The following is a 20893-nucleotide window of genomic DNA, read 5'->3' on the forward strand; positions in this document are numbered from 1 at the left end:
GTCACTGTGCACCAGTGATTCAGGGCTGTGCCAAACCCCCGTCCCCTAACAGCCCCCACTTCTCCCCAGAGACCTCCTGGCAGGGAGGCTACAATCCTGGACTTTCATGTGCCGCACTGCCTTCCCAGTCGGGCCGGCTCAGTGCATGCAGCGCTTGGCTCACTACGCAGGAGCATATGGTCAACTCCCAGAAAGGAACATATAGTTTACCTTCTCCGTCCAAGCAATCTGGAGATTACAACTCCCAAAATGCCAGTGGGCTAATGCCACATATCTCAGCTCGCTGCTGCATGATTCAGAGAGCCAAGCTGGAGCTTGAGGGCTGGGTGACCGCCAGTCCATTTGGGTGAGTCTGTGTTGCTGAGACCTGCGCGGAGACACAATTTGTATCCATGTCTGAGCTGCGAGCTGCAAAAATGGTCCATCCATGGATATCCGCAGATTTGCAGGGCTCTGCTTACTAGCCAAATATTTAAACCAAATTTGCTTAAGTTTCTTGAACTAGGAAGAAAGATTGGTGAAGTTTTGTGAAACTTTTTGCTTGTATCTTTGAACTAATGCCAAAATAGGACCCAACTATTTAAATTACATTTCAAGTATCAATGTGGTGTTTTTAATCAACTTGCAAATAGCTTTAGTCTTTAATGGTCATATGCAAATTATGAATTTAATATGCTAAACATGAATTAATTAATTTCCATGCATTGCATTATAAACTGCTTAAATCTAGCTCTTCTTGACTGAATACTAGATGTGTGTTTCTGAAATGCAACCCACAGTAGTGAGTTAACATGTAACAGAGGACGCATTAGCTCTGAGGCTCAGTCTAAACTATAGCTTTTTACCATGACTTTATAACCAGTTAGAGACATGGTAACTTTAATCTGTCACAAGTAACATGGTTTAGTTTGTGTCTATGCAGAAGCCTTTCTACATTGATTGTCATAGAAAGAAACCTGTAAATCTAATAAATAAACGTGCAACTGAAAAATATACTGACTGGATAAATATTAACCATACAACGTGCACATTTTAGATTACCGCCAAATGCATGCACGGGAAAAATTATACACGGTATGTGTGTCTCCTGGAGTATATGGCACCTATAAATATGGCTAAATTGGTGTGTGGGGGTGTGTATGAATTCTGCCTCGAATTTAGAATAATCTGTCTCTATGTGCATGCATTTGACTGGTAGTCTAAAATATGCAGGTTATAATAGGGGGAGGGAGATGGTATTATAATGTACTAGATTCTGCTCTTTGGGGCATAATTCACCCTGATGTATTTACACCTACAATTTTTAAATCTTCATATGCAAGTCCTTGGCTAGTAGTTCAAAAATGCCAAAAATTAATGTTGTTTAAGTCGATATATCGCCAGTCATTTATTAGAACTGTTGAAATTCAGTGGGTGGCATTATGTAAGTTTAACTGACATACTGAAGAGACAAAAGACTGCATGTGTGGCAGGAACAGCAATTAATGAAAGGGTGTTAAGATGAAGCAGAAAGGACCCACTTTATCTTATAAATGTAATTTTCATTATCATTTGTCACCAGTGAATATGTCCCACTGTGTATATCTCTGGGGCCTTTTTCATTCCCCAGGAAGCCAAAAGAATACCTGCTATAAGCTCCCCCATGGTGCCAGTTTTCTTATGGTAGGGATCAGAACCCTATTGTGCTAGACACTATAGACAAATAAAGCCAATCCCTGCCCCAGAGACCTTAGTCTTGATAGTGGAAAGTCTGTTTCAGGATGAGGTTCACTAGTGCAAGCTCCCCAACTCCCAGTCAGGAGGCCCTTTGCTGGACCCTCATAGCCATTCAGTACAGCCCACAGAATGGATTGGGTGAGCTGGAGCTGGGGTAGGGTCAGATGGGACAAGAGACTGATTAGAGGCCTCAACCAGCTCAACTCTAGTTGTATCATTGCTAGATTGTAAAGCTACTCATCCTTGGTAGAACCCACACAGAAAGCCGGAGACATGAATCCCACGTTCTGGCACATTTCAGTAGGGTGTAGAAGTTAATTTGTTTGAGCCTAAAAATGGGTTTAACTAGTGCAAACTTGTTTATGTTATAGCAACTATTTAACCAAACAGTTTGTTGTTCTTCGAATGCTTGCTCATGTCCATTCTATGTTAGGTGTTTGTGCACTGCATGCACCATTGCTGGAGATTTTTTCCTCAGTGGTATCAGTTGGGCCAGTTCTAGCACCCTCTGGAGGTGCACACTTATGCACTGGCCATGCATCCTCTCAGTTCCTTCTTATCACCTGTGACAGTTGCTGGAACAACCCTTCTTCCTCTGGCAAGGCTTTGTTCCCAGTGTTTAATGGACTCTTATCTTCATAGTTTAGTGTAAATATTTTTTTGTAATTATTGTTAGTGTAAATAGATAGTTCCTTTTGTCAAGGGACTTCTTCACCCAAACAGCCAGGCATGCGCTGGTCCCTGGGCTTCAAGCCTTGTACCTTATGCAAATCTATGCTTGGGAATAACCTGCACTCCAGCTGCTCAAAGTGCTTGGGGGGAACTCTCACATGAGGGACAAGTGCCAGATCTGTTGAGACTTTAGACCCCACACTAAAAAGAACATAGACATTAGGAAAAAGAACAGGAGTACTTGTGGCACCTTAAAGACTAACAAATTTATTTTAGCATGAGCTTTCGTGAGCTACAGCTCACTTCTTCGGATGCATAGAAATAGACATTAGGCTGAAGGGTATCCTCATGGAAGCCACCCTGAGACCAATCTTAGAGCCAAGCCACTCCAATTTGGCAAAGAGTACTTTCTCAGAGCAAAGTGCTCCCTTGGTACCGTTCACCATCTCTGGTGCTGAGAAAGAAGCACAGAAAGCAGCACCCCAACAGAGGGTGCTCGCCGATCCAGAAGAGAGACAAGCTGGGGGAAGGCAGCACAATGACACCAGTGCTGGGCTACTCTTCCTCTCCTGGACCCGTAATGGCACCACCAACTCTGCCTAGAGCATTGAATCCAGTGTGGGACCCTCCACCAGCAGTCTCATGGTTCCATCAACCCCAGAGGTTTTCCAAGCAGCTTGGGACCTTCTTTCTCTGCCAGTCCCTCCAACTCCAATAGGAAACCTACCAGCTCCCCTGACTGGAAGCAGGATGGAACAAGCAGCATCGGACTCCTTCCTGGCCCCCCCGGCACCCTCTAGGGACAAGTCTTCCCTGATCCTGGTATCTGTTCTGCTGTGGTTTCCGAGAGAAGACTCCTCTTCTGAGTCCGAATCTTACATGCCACCTAAAGCCTACCAACGGCACACAGTTTGTGCCACTGGACTTCGGTGCCGGTCTCTCTGCCAGCACCTGGCAAGCAAGTCACTAGTCAATGCAGTGGCTTTATTGGAACCCCTGAGGATTTCCCCAGGTACCGGGTTCTCCCTCCTATCACTCCTACTCATTGATTTCTGAGAGATGGGCTACCACTCCTTCCCACTCAGCACCGGACTCCAGATTTGGTACTGATGTCTAGGAGATGGCTCTAGCAGATGTAGTTGTTAGGCAGAGGAAGGAGCTCCACCACCTCCTCTCCAGACGAGGCTGTCACAGGACCCTGTAGCCTGTTTCTGCAGGATGACTGCAGGGCCCATCAGGACCTTCTGAAGCAGGTCGCTATGTACCTGGGTCTGGAAATTGAGGAGCTCAGAGACATCAGAGCCTTATTGATATCCTGGCTGCAGCAGCTCCCTCAAAGGTGGCCTAGCCCATGAATGAGGTGGTGATGGGACCTCTCGAGGCCCTGTGGCAAACTTCTTCTCTGTCCCCCACCTCAGAGGGCTGAGAAGTATTGTGTGCCAGCAAGTAAGTTCAAATACCTGCGTGCTCGCGTTCTCTCTCTCTCTCTCTCTCACACACTCTCTCACACACACACACACACACACCCCGCAGGGTCACTGGTGATATCTGCTGCAAACAAAAGGGACAAGGAGGACCAGTTGAGTGCTACCCCTAAGTAAAAACACACCAAGAGACTAGACCATTACAGAAGACTTTCATCAGTGGGACTCCTTGACTAAATTTAAAAACTCCCTGCCCGCAAGATTCAAGGCAGGAATATGTTGCCCTCTTGGAGGAAGGTCAGAATGTGGCCAGGACCTCTCTCCAGGTGGCTCTGGACGCTGCCAACTCGGCAGCTAGGACAATGGCCTCCGCTGTCACTTCCGGCCTTCCTCACAAGGTCCAATGGTCTATCTAAGACCTCCCCTTCAAAGACTCCTCTCTGTTCTCAGAGCAGACTGACACGAAACTTCATGGCCTGAAGGACTCACCAAGATCTTTAATATCCATAAACAGTTTTTTTTCTGAGAGCACCCTCTGTGTAGCTGGCGTGGCCACTGATAACCACTATCGCAATTTTTAAAATCAGATTCAACATGAAAAATAATAGCACGTAACCCCTACAGTTTGAAAATGTGTACTCACTAGAGGTGCCTTCCCCGGCATCACGCTCCGCTCACAATTGGTCTTGTGAGGGGATGGGCTCCAGAGTTTTAAAAAAAAGTTCTTGGCCGTTGGGGAGAATGGATCCCCGCTTGCCTGCCTTGCATTCTCCTCCTCCTCTTCGTCAACAATGTTCTCCTCATTGCTGCCCAAGGTCACCCATGGCTCCTGGGAGGTATCCACGGAGCATTTTGGGGTAGTGGTGGGGTCACCGCCTAGAATTGCATGCAGCTCCTCCTAGAAGTGGAATGTCTGTGGCTCAGAACCAGAGCGACTGTTCGCCTCCCTTCTCTTCTGGTATGCTTGCCGAAGCTCCTTTATTTTCATGGAGAACTGCTGTTTGTCCCTGGTGTAGCCCTTCTCCCCCATAACCTGTGCAATTTTGGCATAGATGTTAGCGTTTCTTCTGCTGATTTGGAGCTTTGCCTGCAGAGACTCTTCTCCCCACACAGCAATAAGATCCACTACCTCCTGTGTGCTCCATACTGGAGTGTATTTGCGGCCTTGAGCATCCATGGTCAGCTGTGCTGACAAGCTCTCCACACCGATTAAACAGGAAATGAGAATTCAAAAGTTCACAGGGCTTCAACAGAGGTGGATGTTTTCTGTGTACGTGGCTGAAGTGCAGTGGAGTTGAAAGTGCTCTCCAGAGGGATCACAGCGGAGCACTGTGGGACACCACCTAGAGGCCATTCATTCAAATTACACAGCACAGTGTCTACACTATCCCCATATTCATGCATGGATGTCGACTGAAGCGGTACGCCTCTTGTGGAGGTGGAGTACAGAAGTCGACTTTACAAGCTTTTTAGGTCGGCAGAAGGGACTTGGTAATATAGACACATACATTATTAACTTGACCTAATGCAGCATATGTCAACCTAACTTTGTAGTGTACCTGGCCACGGTATCTCAGTTTTCTCCTTAGTTTACATAAGTTACATGTGGGTATGAATATTTATACTATATTAGGCCACCAACAGTATTATAATGGGAGGGAGGGAGGGAAGAGAGTCCCAGTGATGGATGTGGTGAACAAATTTACATTTATTTATTTATGCCTAAGCAAGGGGAACTAAAAGTGAATATATATTGTTAAAAGAACACAGAGATATATATTACAGTTAAAATAAACTTTGTTTAGTGACTTTTTAAAAGGAATAATTATTTTATTTTCCTTTTATGCTTTTTAACAGAAACTGCATGTCTTTTTGTTCCAAGAAGTGCTAGTGATTACCCGAGCTATTACCCATAATGAACAACTCTGCTACCAACTATACCGGCAGCCCATGCCAGTAAAGGATCTTGTCCTGGAAGATTTGCAGGATGGAGAGGTGCGACTGGGTGGATCCATACGTGGTGCATTTAGCAACAATGAGAGAAGTATGAATACACTTTTGATTGGAATACTTTATCATTAGTTCACAGGGAATAGATGTATCTTTGAAATCTCCCTTCATTTAAAATAACACTTCAGGTCCAAAATTTGACCTTTCTTTCAAACTGTTGTTATACAAGACTCTAAATGTCTATTTTAAAAATCCATCATATCAGTAATGGGATTCTTCCCCACCCCTCCAGCGCGCGCGCGCACACACACACACACACACACACACACACACACACCCTTTACTGCACTGGGAAGTGGAAAAGGGAGTAGAACGTAGTAGCAAAACAAGAATTTATAAACAGTCTCCGCAGAGTATATTTTGAAATTTTGTGGCTTATTTAGAAACTTTATGACAAGATTTATCTATTGTGATTCTTCATCTTGTTATGGAGGCTTTGGCTCCACTGTTAAGGTTGTGATCCTGCAAATACTTACGCATGTGCTTAACGTTAAGCATCTGAGTTATCCTTTTCAAGTCAACTGGACTACTCATATTCTTAAAGTTAATCATGTTACATGTTTGTTGAATCAATGCCTATGAATTAACCAGGTTTCCATTACAAACCATCTTTTAACCTTTCTGAAAAATAATTTTGAAATTTTTTTGTGACTGATTTATGTTGTGGGTTACAGGTAAGAGGGGACCCAAGCTGCCACAGGAACAAGTAGTCCTGGCTACTCCGTAGGGAGCAAAAGTGAAATTTCACAACTCTGAAAGGCTCTTTATACCCAGAGAGGCTCCACGGGGCTCTGGTGGTAGCATCAACTCTACTGAGCTGCTTAAGGTTCCAAGCTTGAAATGGTAAACTGGCATAGAAGTCAGCCAGTTTAGGCATTCGTGGTTGATTTTATGAATGTATAGCATCACTATATTGGCTGAACTCTAAACTAATTAACCCAGCAAGCATGAAATTTTTAGCAACTCCAGTAGTATCTGGGGTTGCCCCACTGCCCTACCAAGGTAGGAGCGACACAAGGTCTTTGGGTTTTCCCTCGGCTCCTATTTATTCTATGGGTTTCTAACTTAGCCCTGGGGAAGCAACCCAGTAAATCTAAGAACTTGATTGTTTTAGTATTTTAATGTACTCACTTATTAAAAATGCAGACATCCAAAGCAATCAATGGACATATTTTGTTTTTCAGTTAAAAACTTCTTTAGAATTAGCTTCAAAAGTGGATCACAAAGCCAGTCTCACTCGCTGCAAGCCAATGACTCCTTCAACAAACAACAGTGGCTTAACTGTATCCGACAGGCCAAAGAAACAGTTGTGAGTGACGGAGAGGCTGGAACACTGGATTCAGAAGGACATTTCCTAATATCCCCAAATGGGAGTAGGGTACCACAGGGAGAAAGCAGGCTTGAGCAAATGGACCAATCAGACAATGAGTCAGACTGTAGTATGGACACTAGTGAAGTCAGCATTGATTGTGAACGCATGGAACAGATAAACTCTTGTGAGAATGACAAACCAATAGAAACCAACATTTGACTGAAACTTGCAGTTCATGAAAGTAAACTTATGTCTTACCTGTACAGTATTTTGCATTCCATAAATGGAGCAGTTTGGAAAAGCACTTAACACTTTTTTGTGACAATGTCAACACAATCTTTCTTGTACTTGTACCTTTGAGTGTAGTACTGTAACTGCCAATCTATGTAAGCTGGAATCTGTTACAAATCCTGTCCTGTGATATTTCCATAAACATCTGGATAGATGAAAGTGGTACTTGACCAGTTATTTTCATTGTCCTGCTGGTAGAAAGAATCTCTAAACTCAGAGATATGCATAACTGTTGATAGTAGGGGGGCACAATTTAAAGGTTCTGGTGGTATTCAGCAGAGTTCAGGGCAGGGCATATAAACCCTGGCAGAAATCGGGGGTAGGGGGCACTTAACCCCATGGACCTCCCCCACACGTCTCCTCTGTCTAAACTACTGTTTATATGTATATTACATAAGTCTTTCCATGGTTTTTTACAGTGTTTGACCTCTAACGTGGCACCTAAAGACAAACTTTGTAGTGGGTCTTTAAAAGGGGTATCGAAGTCTGCATTTAATTAGGAATGGCATTCAAAATTTTCAGAAAGGCAAATGTCTACAAAAATAACATCTTGGAATAAGGTAAGTTAGCTATTGTGGTGATAAATCAACAGGAAATGTAAAGAGTAGGCCATGTCAACAGTGACTCTTAAGGATTAATTTTAGAAAGTCTGAAGCACTGTATGAAGATCCAGCAAACCAACATAGTAATCTGGTCAATTAGAAGGGTCAGTGTAGTGGCCGTGGTTTACTTATCGGAGCACGTAATACTAAAATCAATTGAAAGAGAAGTCTACTGCTAACACTGAATCTTCAGATTAAATGCTGGGAATGTTGGGTATTTGTAAATAAAAAGTTGGTAGTTTGCTTACAGTGCCATGTACAACTCTGTATTATCCTGACTAAGACAGGAAGAATCTAAAAAAGCATTAGATTATTGAATAGGCACTCCAGCATTTTGCACTCCACTGACTTACTGTTACCACTAAACTAAAGTTTAAAACATCCCAAGATTTTGTGTAGATGACTGTTTACAATTACATATAGTTGTTTTTTAAGACTGAGACACAATCTTGTATCAATGGTGCTGTACAAACACCCCTTAGGAGACAGCAGAGAAAGTTTAAATAAAAAAGGGAATTGATTTTCCTTTAGGAAATATCACATCCTTTATATTTTTGTCAAGTTTTTTTAAATTTTGCTGCATCTAAACTTTATGCTGTAATTGGAACCACTGCTGTGTTTTCTGGTGGCTGATTTAATTAAGTCTATTATTGGCCTGACTCATTATGATGAGAGGCAGATCAGCCAATTTAAAATGCAGTCTAAAACACTGTGCAACAGCCTGACTATTTTAGGAATCCTTGGTTCGTCTTTTATAATGGAAATAATGCCAATCTACTGAAAGGTAAAGTAGGCTGCAAAATTTGTGTCCTTACTAATTGACATGATCCTTGATATTATAAAAATGCAGGATGACCTGTGCAAATTAGACGCACACCAGCACAAGTAGTAAAACTGCTAAATTATTGCCAAAAATGTTTGTTTCATGCGTGTTTATAAGTTTACAGAAAGAAAGTAAATAAAATGTCATTTACCTTGTATATATGTCATGAAGTGCATTAAAGGAATCAGTGTGGCAAGATAATCAATATAAAAACAAGGTATATTACTTTTTAAAAAAAAAAATACTGTTGTCAGTTTTACCCTGTAGACCATATTTCTGTATTTATAGTTTTTAAAACATTGTGAATTTTTTTTCTATTGCAGGCTTGTAATTTATTTAAACTGCTTCATTTTTAGATTAGAATGTATGAGCATGCCAGTGAAGAGGAATAGGACAAGGGAACATGTTGTTGATGGGGGGGGGGGGGAGAATAGAAAATATATTAGGCTATGAACTTTTGGTATGACAACTGTTGGCCGAAGTGTTAGCAAAAAGCATGTAAAGTATTGACTTATAGAAAAGAGGAGAGAATGTTTGTGTTGAGGAAATATTTGTGTATAATGGCCTTAAACTTTTATGGAAGCATTTCAAATAAATTACATTAAACTGTTTTTTGTTTTTTAATTGTTTTGATTGCTTATTATCCAAGGAGCCCACCATGGCTGAATCTACACAGGGCTTTCAACAGTATTTAACATACCTAAGCAATGTTTATATTTTGGTTCTGGATGAAGTGGTCATATACCCATGGCTGGACAAAAATGTTCTAATTTCATAATTTTGATGGAAAAATTTTCAGAGCGTTGGGAGGGAAATTGGTAGAAATTTTCACAGAATGTTTTCCCTGATTGTGAGGTTTTTTTGTACCAGCACAATTTATACAGGTTGGACATTCAATGTGAGTGAGGAAAAAATGTTATCAGTTTAAAAACAAGAGTTACAATTCCTATAGAGACCCAGTGTACAACAGATTTGTATAAAGTGTAATATGAGCCACAATCCTGCCGTTGCATGCACTAGCATAAATCCATGCAGTGTCATAGAGCTCCACTGGAATACACACTAGTGCATCTAATTTCAGAGTCAATTCTATGCTTTGGCCACCAAACCATATTCTAACAAACTTCAGCCATAACTGATATCTATATACTCCTCTTCAAAACATGGGAAAGCTTTATGTAGATCAGGGCTTGTTGCATCATTTAGAAAACTGTTTATAACACAGCAAGGCACTGTTCACTATGGCCAGGGAACTGTTCTGTGAGGGCAACCTTTCAAACATGAAGAGTATATAAAGTTCTCTTCCTGAATCTCCAGGCAGCCTGAAACAACAGCAGAGAAGATAGGTAGATACTGTCCCAGTTCAAGTACAGAAGAACCTGAGAGTTATGAACACCTTGGATGGAGGTTGTTTGAAATGCTGAAATGTTTGTGTAACTGAACAAAATGTTATGGTACTTTCAAAAGGTTACAACTGAACATTGACTTAATTAGTATATAGCTTTGAAACTACTATACAGAAGAAAAATGCTGCTTTTAACCATCTTAATTTAAATGAAACAAGCATAGAAAGTCTCCTTACCCTGTCAATTTTTTTAACTTTCCCTTTATTTTTAGTAGTGTTTAACACAGTGCAGTACTGTGTATTTCCCCCCCCCCCTTTTTGGGGGGGGGGGTCTAGTCTCTGCTATAGCTTGATTGTGTACTTCAGGTTCCAAATGAGGTGCGTGGTTGACTGGTTAGTTTGCAACTCTGAGGTGCCACCATAATAGGAATTCAAGACTCCCAAATATTGTCACTACCACCTCTTACCACAAAAGAAGGTGGATAATAGCTAGGAGTTTAATCAGATGACAAAGGGCTGGTCTACACTGAAAACTTATATTGGCATAGCTACATCACTTGGTGTGAAAAATCCACACCCTAAGACACATACTTCAACCTAGCCCCCACACTAGACAGTGCTAGGTTGACAGAAGAATTTTTCCCTCAACTTAGATTGCCTCTTAGGAGGTGATTAACTACTGATAGCTTGGTTAATTAGGATTCCTAGTACTCGGAAGCACATCACAGGGCAAACATGGGCTTCCCCTATGCTGCTACCCTGTGGAGTGCAGCAACTTCTGCTATTAAGGGAACAATGGAGAGAGTGGTTGTTTTTATGCTACCATCTAGCTCTTACATCCAAAAGGGTCAACCACAACACCTTAGTGAAAATTTTAACTTGGTTAAGTGTTTTACGCCTATCTAAATTTACTCTACATTTTCAATCAAATAAACTATTCTTCGCTTCCACTTAGGGCTGTCAATTAATTGCAGTTAACTCACGTAATTAACCCAAAATTAACCATGATTATTTGCAGTTTTAATTGCACTGTTAAACAATAGAATACCAATAGAAATTTATTAAATATTTTGGATGTTTTTCTACATTTTCAAATATATTTGTTTCAATTACAACACACAATACAAAATGTGCAGTGCTCACTTTATATTACTTTTGATTACAAATATTTGCACTGTAAAAGACAAAAGAAATAGTATTTTTCAATTCACCTCATACAAGTACTGTAATGCAATCTCTAGCATGAAAGTGCAACTTACAAATGTAATTTTTTTATTACATAACTGCACTCCATAACAAAACAATGTAAAACTTTAGAGCCTACAAGTCCACTCAGTCCTACTCTTTGGTCAGCCAATTGCTGACCAAAGTTTGTCAGACAAGTTTGTTTATATTTATAGGAGATAATGCTGCCTGTTTCTTATTTACAATGTCACCTGAAAGTGAGAACAGGCATTCAGATGGCACGTTTGTAGCCAGCGTTGCAAGGTATTTACATGCCAGATATGCTAAACATTCACATGCTGCTTCATGCTTCAACCACCATTCCAGAGGACATGCTTCCATGCTGATGATGCATGTTTAAAACAATGAGTTAATTAAATTTGTGACTGAATTCCTTGGAGGAGACTTGTATGTCTCCTGCTCCATGGTTTTACCTTCATTCTGCCATATATTGTGTGCTATGGTAGTCCCATATGGTGTTTGATTTAAGAACACTTCACTGCAGATTTGACAAAACACAAAGAAGGTTCCAGTATCAGATTTCTAAAGATAGCTACAGCACTTGACCCAAGGTTTAATAATCTGAAGTGCTTTCCAAAATCTGAGAGAGAGGAGGTGTGGAGCATGCTTTCAGAAGTCTTAAAAGAGCAAAACACTGATGCAGAAACTACAGCACCTGAACCACCATAAAAGAAAATCAACCTTCTGTTGGTGGCATCTGACTCAGAGAATGAAAATGAATATGCATTGGGCTGCACTGCTTTGGATTGTTATTGAGCAGAATCTGTCATCAGCATGGATGCATGTTCTCTGGAATGGTGATTGAAACATGAAAGGACATATGAATCTTTAGTACATCACATGTCTTGCGACACTGGTTACAATGCCATGCAAATGCCTTTTCTCACTTTCAGGTGACATTGTAAACAAGAAGCGGGCAGCATTATCTCCTGCAAATGTAAAAAAAAAAGTTCATCTGAGCAATTAACTGAACAAGAAGTAGGACTGAGTGGACTTGTAGGCCTTAAAGTTTTACCTTGTTTTGTTTTTTAATGTTTTTTTTTTTTTTTGGTACATAATTCTACATTTGTAAGTTCAACTTCCATGATAGAGAATGCACTACAGTATTTGTATTAGGTGAATTGAAGCAAATATTTGTAATCAAAAATAAAGTGAACACTGTACACTTTGTATTGTAACTGAAAATGTAAACATCCAAAATATTTAAATAAATGGCATTCTATTGTTTAACAGTGCTATTAATCACAAATCATATTTTTAATTGTGTGATTAATCCCAATTGATTTTTTAATGGCTTATCAGCCCTACTTCCAATCCTAAAGCAGTCACTACATTTGATCCCAAAGCAAAGCTCATTTCAGCATAAGATGTAATTTTGTCTGTATATGGTTTGTAAAGCACTTTGGGATCCTCTAACATGAACAGTGCTATCTAAATACAAGATTATTATTCTCTACAAATGCAATCTGTAACAAATCTAGTGGAGTCTGTTTAATGCATAATCAAAGTAAAATATATTACAAATGAATATATTTTAAATTCTTGAACTGTATGTTGCTGCCATCTGCTGGGAATTTTTTTTTTTAAGAGCTGGTTTGATTTAAAACATTTTATACACAATTTTGAAGAAAACAAACACAAAATATTTCAATAGAAGCAATTTCTTCAAGTTGTAGCCTTTGATGCCACAAATCTATTAGGGAAAACTCCTAGGCTGTGCATACGTGGTGTGGAGGTTTTTTTTTGTTTGTTTATTTAGTTGGGGTTTTTTGTGGTGGTGGTGGGGTTTTTTGTTGTTTTTTTTTAGTGAAATTAAGGGGTTTTAATTTTATTTAAAAAGAAAGATTAAATAGTCACTTTAGAAGATCAAATGGAAAGGAGAGTCCGTGTAACATTGGTAAAAGTACAGAAGTTCATAAGACTCATATCCTCAGCATCAGAAACATCAACAATAATTCTTGAATGGCTCACATGGACTTTAGCTTGTTTAAATAATGGTATTCTTTTGTTGACTGGTGGTATGAATAGATGTCTCTGTATTAAGTGGTATTTTTGCCTACTCTTCCTTTTGTTCTGTCAGTCTGTGTATTACAGTAAATTATATTATACTTTTCTGAAATGTACCACTACTATAAAGTTGCTTATAACTCAGAAAGTTTTGATAAAAGGAAATTTTAAAAAGTTTGACAATTGTAAGTACTAGATAAGAGAGAAGTGAGTTTTACAATTACTTAATTCCTTTATAGAATTACATAAATTACATTACAACACTGAATCTTTTACTGTTTTCCAATAAGAAATCACTGCTGTAGATCTACTGTGCACCACCAAGAATTCAGTGCTGTGAAGAATCAATTATTTTCAGATATTGCATTTAGATTGTCATAATATATCTATACTTACTGAGTAAATAACACTTTCCATTTTTGTAGTTGCTTTCATCAGAGAATACCGAAGCAATTTATGCAACGAGGACCCAATATGCCTAGAAAAATCAAATAGAAAAAAAATTTCATTTGGAAACTTGTTTTATAACAGCTTTTATGTCAAAGCAACAATATAGGTCTCTCTCTCTCTCTCTCTCTCTCTCTCTCTCTCTCTCTCTCTCTCTCTCTCTCTCTCTCTCTCTATATATATATATATATATATATATATATATATATATATATAATTATATCTATAGAGAGAGAGAGAATCAATAACACTATTTGCTTTTTTGGTTCACCTTTGTTCCTTGGGTATGGAGTCTTTTGTAGTTTTTCACTTGTGCGTGATCTGTCTCATATATTTGGTGTTATTAGTCTGACATGAACTTGCTATACTGTGAGTGATGTGTATTTTCAGTTGTTTTTACTTCAGTTAGTGTTAGACTGCTCTTCTCTTGTTAGAGCAATTTTTTAGTGGAATAAAGTTTTATTGTCTTGTCAACCAGTCTCAGGATGTGTAATTCATACTAGAAAAGTGATCTAGATCTGTTGTATCCTTTTTCTCAACACTTCTTAGGGCTAGTCTACACTACCGCGCTACATTGGTGCAGCTGCACTACTGTAGTATGTCTGGTGAAGATGTGCTATGCCAATGGGAGAGTGAACTCCCGTTGGCATAATAACTTCCGCTTCTCATTGAGGGGGAGTAATGTCAGCAGGAGACCATCTCCCATAAATATAGCACAATGTAGACACCCCTTTCAGTCGATGTAACTTCATCGACTTAAGCAGTAGTGTAGACAACCCCTTAGTATTTTGCTGTGCAGTTCTCACAAATGCAAAATCTGGCATGTTGTCTTTTGCTAGTTTATATATAAATTGATTCTGATCAAAGAGAAGTAGTGAGAATATCCTTTTTTAAATGTGTAGTAGCCTGAAATAATCTCTGCAAGTTTTTTTGTTTAGGCTTTGCTGTGATACACATTTATAGTATTGTGTATATTTCTGCGGTTACTGAGTATGCCAGTAATACTGTTTAGTATTCCCTGTTCAGGAGGCAGGTGATAGAAAGTACACTTTAGATAGTGGCAGAAAGAGGTCTGTAGTTACTGGTTTCCTCACTCTATCTTTTCTTGCTGTGGTTTGTGTGTTACTTGTCAAGCTTATTTTTTTTATTTATTTATATTTGCAGAATTGGTCTATATAAAGAGAGAATTATTAGAATCTAGTGAAAATATGGTATCCATAATCACTACATTTAGTCTGGAAAGTCTTTAGAAAGTCATATGGCAGTCTATTTTGTATGCTACCGAAAATCTCCAATTAGCAGCGCCAGGACACACCAACACCCGAAGTGGAGCATATTGTCTATTTCTCCCCCTCCCCCCCCCCGACACTCATCTTTTCCACAACTACCATATTTTACTTTGCTCTTCTAGGAAGACTAGTCTTCTATTATTCCCTTTACTATACCACCCCCTTCTCAACTACATTAAATATCCATAACTGTTACTTTTGGGAGAGCGTAGTATGGTGAAATGTCATATGCAGAAGAGAATGTTGAGGGAGGCAGAATTAAAGACTGTGATGTAGTTAAGAGTGTGCCTGGGACTGGAAGATATTTACTGTTAAGTGATATATTTCACACAAAAACACAGAAATGAAAAGTGTGTGTATCATCTTTGTGTATTAATATACACAAACAAAAATGTCATAAGGATGCAAAGGTTGAAAAGTTAAGCACTCGATAAGTTAGCAAGTGCCCCCCCTTGTTTATATATATTATGCTACTGTCTTTATATGATCACATACTAAAATGACTATGGCTTTAGGCCACTACTGAGCACTTTTGAAAATCTCACCTAAACTCTGCAGTTCTCAACCTTTTCCATACTACCATGAGAAGGTTACTCACTTTGTGCAGTAACTGAGGTTCTTCGAGATGTGTGTCCCTGTGGGTGCTCCACTTCAGGTGTTGGTGTGTCCTGTCGCTGCTGATCGGAGATTTTCGGTAGCAGTGCCTGGTCGGGACGCATGTGCGCAGTAGCCGTCTTGCGGTGCCATTGGTGATTCAACTGATGCCCGTGCGTCCCGACCCCTTCAGTTCCTTCTCTACTGTAGAGTCTTTATTGCAAATTCCAAAGTAGAGGGGAGGAGGATGGGTAGTGGAGCACCCAACAGTGACACACATCTCGAAGAACCTCAGTTACTGCACAAAGTAACCTTCTCTTCTTCTTTGAGTGCTGTCCTTGTGGGTGCTCCTCTTCAGGTGAATGTAGAGCAGTGCCCTCATGATGGAAGGGACTTCAGAGTGGAGTTAGTAGCTGACGCTAGTACCATGAGGCCTCATCTTGTGTCTGAGCTTGAACTGAGAGTAATTGCATAGTGGTTCGTGAATGTATGTTCAGAGGCCCATGTGGCTGCCCAGCAGATGTCTAGAATGGGAACATTGTGCAGGAATGCTATGGAGGTAGCTAAAGCTCTTGTCAAGTGGGTTCTGATGCCTGAAGGGGCTTTAATATTGAATAGTGAATAGCATGTATGGATACAGCTGGATATCCATTTGGATAATCTTTGCGTTGATATGGCAGAGCCCTATGATCGTTCAGTTGTTGACACAAAGAGTCTAGGTGATTTATGGAAGGGCTTTGTTCTGTCTAGGTAAAAGGCTAAGGCACAGTGCACATCCAATGTGTGCAGCATTGCCTCTTGAACCTTAGTGTGTGGTTTTGGGTGGAATATAGGTAAGTGAATTGGTTGGTTGAGGTGGAATGAAGATGATAGTTTGGGCATACACTTAGGATGTGTTCTAAGTGTCAAAGTGTCAAAGAATATTGTGTATGGGGGGTAAGCCATGAGAGCCCTTATCTCATTGACTCTTCATGCCAATGTAATGGCGACCAGGAATGCCGCTTTCATAGATAAGTGACGTAATGAGCATGTGGCTAAGGGTTCAAAAGGGGCTCTGGTTAGACTTTTAAGAAACAGATTTAAGTCCCATGCAAGTGTGGGTTCTCGGATGTCTGGGTACATATTCTGGTTGCCCATTAGGAATCACTTGGTAATCAGCTGGGTGAATACCGACATCCTGTTGATGGAAGGCCATGATGGCCGCAAGGTGAACTCTAAGCGAACTCATAGCAAGTCCTGAGTTCTTTAGGGATAATAAATAATCCATGATTAGTGGAAGTGCCCGGCCTGCAGATATTTGCTTATTTTGACACCATAGGAATCATAGAATATCAGGGTTGGAAGGGACCTCAGGAGGTCATCTAGTCCAACCCCCTGCTCAAAGCAGGACCAAGCCCCAGATAGATTTTTGCCCCAGATCCCTAAATGGTCCCCTCAAGGATTGAACTCACAACCCTGGGTTGAGCAGGCCAATGCTCAAACCACTGGGCTATCTTCCTCCCCACCCCCCGAAAAAAAATTGAATCTGGAGGTAGGTATGTGTGTTGTGCTTCCTACTGTTTATTAACACTTGTTTTACCTGTTCTGAGCAGGCTAGTTTGTCGGGGTGGAGCCATGCATTCAGGTGAAGTCTCTCTGGGTCTGGGTGGAGGACCTGACTATCATGCTGAGAGACAAATTTCCGTAGGGGAGGGAGAGTGAACAGTATGCGGATTGCCATGTGTGTCAGGTAAGGAAACCAAGTCTGTTTGGGCCATGTTGGTACTAAGAGTATTATTTTGGTTGTGTCGGTTCGTATTTTGTGTATCACTCTGGAGATCAGAGGTATCAGTGGGAATGCATATAGGAGAGGAGCATTCCATGAGAAAAGCGTCCCCCAGGGATCGTGTTCTGAATCCTGCTCGTGAGCAAAACTGAGCATTTCTTGTTTACCGATGTCGTGAACAGATCTGTGTGTGGTGATCCCCACATGTGAAATACGTGTTGTTACACTTCGTCGTTCAGTTTGCATTCATGCTCCTGGGAAAACTGTCTGCTTAAAGACAGGTTTCAGAGTAGCAGCCGTGTTAGTCTGTATCCGCAAAAAGAACAGGAGTACTTGTGGCACCTTAAAGTGCTTAAAGTGTCTGCCATCCTGTTCACTCGGCCTAGGAGATATGCTGCTGTAACACGGATGTTGTGTTTTATACACCAGTTTCATAGTTTTAGGGCCTCTGTGCATAAGGAATGGAAACGTGCCCCATCTGAAGTGGAGCACCCACAGGGACAGCACTTGAAGAAGAACCTATGCTTCAAAAGCAAAAACAAACAAAACAGGACACATTTTTTGACCTCAATTTGGAGAAACCCTGGCCTCAATTACATCCACAAAAAGAGAATTCAATGTTGCAACTTAAATTGCCCATATTGCCTTCAATGCATAATTTGAAAGGGAAGACTTAAGGTGGTTAAACATCTATCCATAGGAATTTCAAGGCATATGGTATGCTAATTAGTCTTATCTTAATTTCCTTGTTATTGATACTCAGGCTTTCAACATTAAGGAAACGTTTTTGTTTGTTTGTTTTTGTTTTGGGTCATTTAATTTCCTGTCTGCTACAGTAGTTGTAAAAGAAGAAGAGTGGAAGTTTCAGCAAGTATGAGACTGCCACACTACTGACATACAAATTATGTTTTTTTTCATTTAGTTTTTAATTAAATATATGCATTCTCCATGGAAATGTATTTGAGGACCCCTTTGAAAATCTTAGACAGCCTGCAAACCCACAGGTGTCTGGACCACAGGTTGAAAACCACAGTTCTATGGTAATTACAACCTTTTGTGGACCCCCCCAGACATAATCTGCGAACCTCCAGGGGTCCACAGAGCACAGGTTGAGAACCACTGATGTAATCCACATTTTTTAAAAATCTGTAAGAATTTTGAGTTACAAGGCTTAAAATATTGATATCTCCAAATATGAAGCCTAACAGTCTGTTGCTCGTTCGGAGAACACCTGAATCTATCATTCCTGATGGAGGCCAACTTTTTAAGTGAGCAGGCAATTAACAGTGGTAGTGTTGTCTTTGTTGACTCCATCTTCTCATTAAAAATAAACGATTTTTAAAAAAAATCCATCAAAATAGCTATTCTTATGCCGTACCAAGGAATACTTATACCCAATGTATTCAATGTTTTTTTCTTAAAGGGATGACAACTATGTGCATGCAATAATTTTTTAAGTGAAAAGACAAAAACCTTTTGATCTACCATCTATATTTTTAGTCATATTAGGCAGATGCTACTGTGCACCTTTTTATACCATATCTGGCTATAATATCTTTCACTATCAACCCACACAATAGAGTGAAAGAGCAAGCTGCATACTAAAGTATTCAGGCAGAAGAAATTAGGATGTAACCAATATGTACTTTATGATAAAGTCCAAGTTATTATTGATGGATGCAGTTATATCTATAAGGGTTAAGGAATCTACCCTAGAGATTTCAGGATCTTGGATGAGGCCTTCATCTCCCTTCAAACATCAACATTTGTGTTGTGGGAACTTTTGGATAAGCCAGGCGCAAACTGAGGCATTCCCCCAGACTTTAATAGCTTAAAATGACTTAGCAGCTCCTGTATCTATTCTCATGGGGCCAAATTCTGTGCTGGAGTAATTCCACTGACCTCAATGAAGTTATGTCAGCAGAGTATTTGGTCCATAGTCTATCAGTCTGTTGGTGACGGACATTTTACAACAGAGAAACATTTGACTCCACTAAGGGGATACTTCTCCATTGTCAACATTCTGAAAATAAAAACAATATGCAGTATCAACATTTCTGAAAATAGCTATCCACAATGCAAAAACAAGAACTCCCACCTGTTTCGCCTTCCCTCCTCTACCCCAAAAGAAATTAACTTAAGATAGGAAATCTATGAAGGAAAAATTTTCCCTTGGTCCAAAGTACTTTGTTTTGTTTTAAATGTACAGTTACAGGAGTCAGTGGCAGGAGTGGAATCAGAGTACTCTTTAAAAAAAAAACCAAATGTCCTGAAGAGGAAGATCTAATGAAATGTAGACTCATCTTCTGTGTGGAAGAAAAAAAACTATACAATAATGGAAGTGACAGTTACATTTCCCCAGCAGGTAAATGCTGCATCTGGGTTTATGTCTTCACTGGAGAGTTAGCCCAGGCTCTTACGTGTTGCTCCATACCCCACTTCTATCCAAACACAAAATCTTCTCACCTGAGATAAGGGGAGTTATCTGGCATGACCGGGTTAGAGCCTAGTTCCGCTTTCACTTGGGCTGGTAATCCACCCATTTTGCAGTAAGGATTCAGGCTGATAGTCCTCCAATGCCTTCCCACAATTCTCAGTGGGTGTCCAGACAGAGACATGTTTTCCCACAATTGAGTAGGAAAGAGTCAGAGTGGCTCAAATATTGCAACACAAAAGAATCATGGGATGTGCCCCCAGAAGTCCTAGCAACACACATGAGTGACTACACCTCCAGTGAGGACACGGTAATTTGGGTAGGACTTTTCAAGTGTTTTCTCACACCTGGGCTAAGGTAACCCATGTGTGCTCAGGCCTGGGTGCCAATCACAATCTAACTCTGCCGTGACACTTTCTCTGCAGTGAAAACACACCCTAGAAGAGAAGCAATTTAACTGCTCTCCGGCAACTGTGCTTTTAGAAGCATTCAGAATCTAGTTACACAAAGGTGCATGATCTGAGAAATAAGAATTGATTATCACAGACTTAAATCCCAAGTAGTACTACTTTAGCAATTTGGATATCCAAGTTCTCGTCTTCGTATAGAGAATTTCCATTTTCATGTTGTGATATCAAATAAAATGAGTCTTTTATAAAATATTGATTCCTTTCTAACATCTTCCTTGCTCCCATTTAAATCTCCAAGGAAAGTGAGTCAAATTCTCAGGGAGACAATCTAATTAACCACAGGATGGAAACCACAAATGCAGTATACAGTTTATCTGGATAATTGAACATCATACTTCTGCAATTAGATAAATATATCTTATGTTATGTTTCCATAATTTATGTAAATTACAGCCAGAGAAACTAATTACCCTATTTAAACTTGGCTACCTCCCCAAAGACTTCTAA

At 40.2% G+C, this 20893-nt stretch overlaps 1 protein-coding gene and 1 long non-coding RNA gene across 3 annotated transcripts in view; one reads left to right on the forward strand and one right to left on the reverse strand.

The window, feature by feature from the left end:
* The window catches only part of ARHGEF3 (Rho guanine nucleotide exchange factor 3), a 267306-nt gene extending 257845 nt beyond the window's left edge, over window positions 1-9461 (forward strand). For both annotated transcript variants that reach the window (XM_045024310.1, XM_045024311.1), the window contains 2 exons: window positions 5670-5856; window positions 7007-9461. In XM_045024310.1, the coding sequence (XP_044880245.1) occupies window positions 5670-5856; window positions 7007-7353 (534 nt within the window). In that variant the 3' untranslated portion in view covers window positions 7354-9461. The remainder of the gene's footprint in view (window positions 1-5669; window positions 5857-7006) is intronic.
* Window positions 1-13926, reverse strand: part of LOC123374387 — a 74589-nt gene extending 60663 nt beyond the window's left edge. The window contains exon 1 of the long non-coding RNA XR_006581085.1: window positions 13844-13926. This is a non-coding gene — a long non-coding RNA (uncharacterized LOC123374387). The remainder of the gene's footprint in view (window positions 1-13843) is intronic.
* Window positions 13927-20893: the final 6967 nt, after the last annotated feature.

This window comes from Mauremys mutica, chromosome 7 (assembly GCF_020497125.1).
Source record: "Mauremys mutica isolate MM-2020 ecotype Southern chromosome 7, ASM2049712v1, whole genome shotgun sequence".
In the NCBI taxonomy this organism is placed as follows: Eukaryota; Metazoa; Chordata; order Testudines; family Geoemydidae; genus Mauremys; species Mauremys mutica.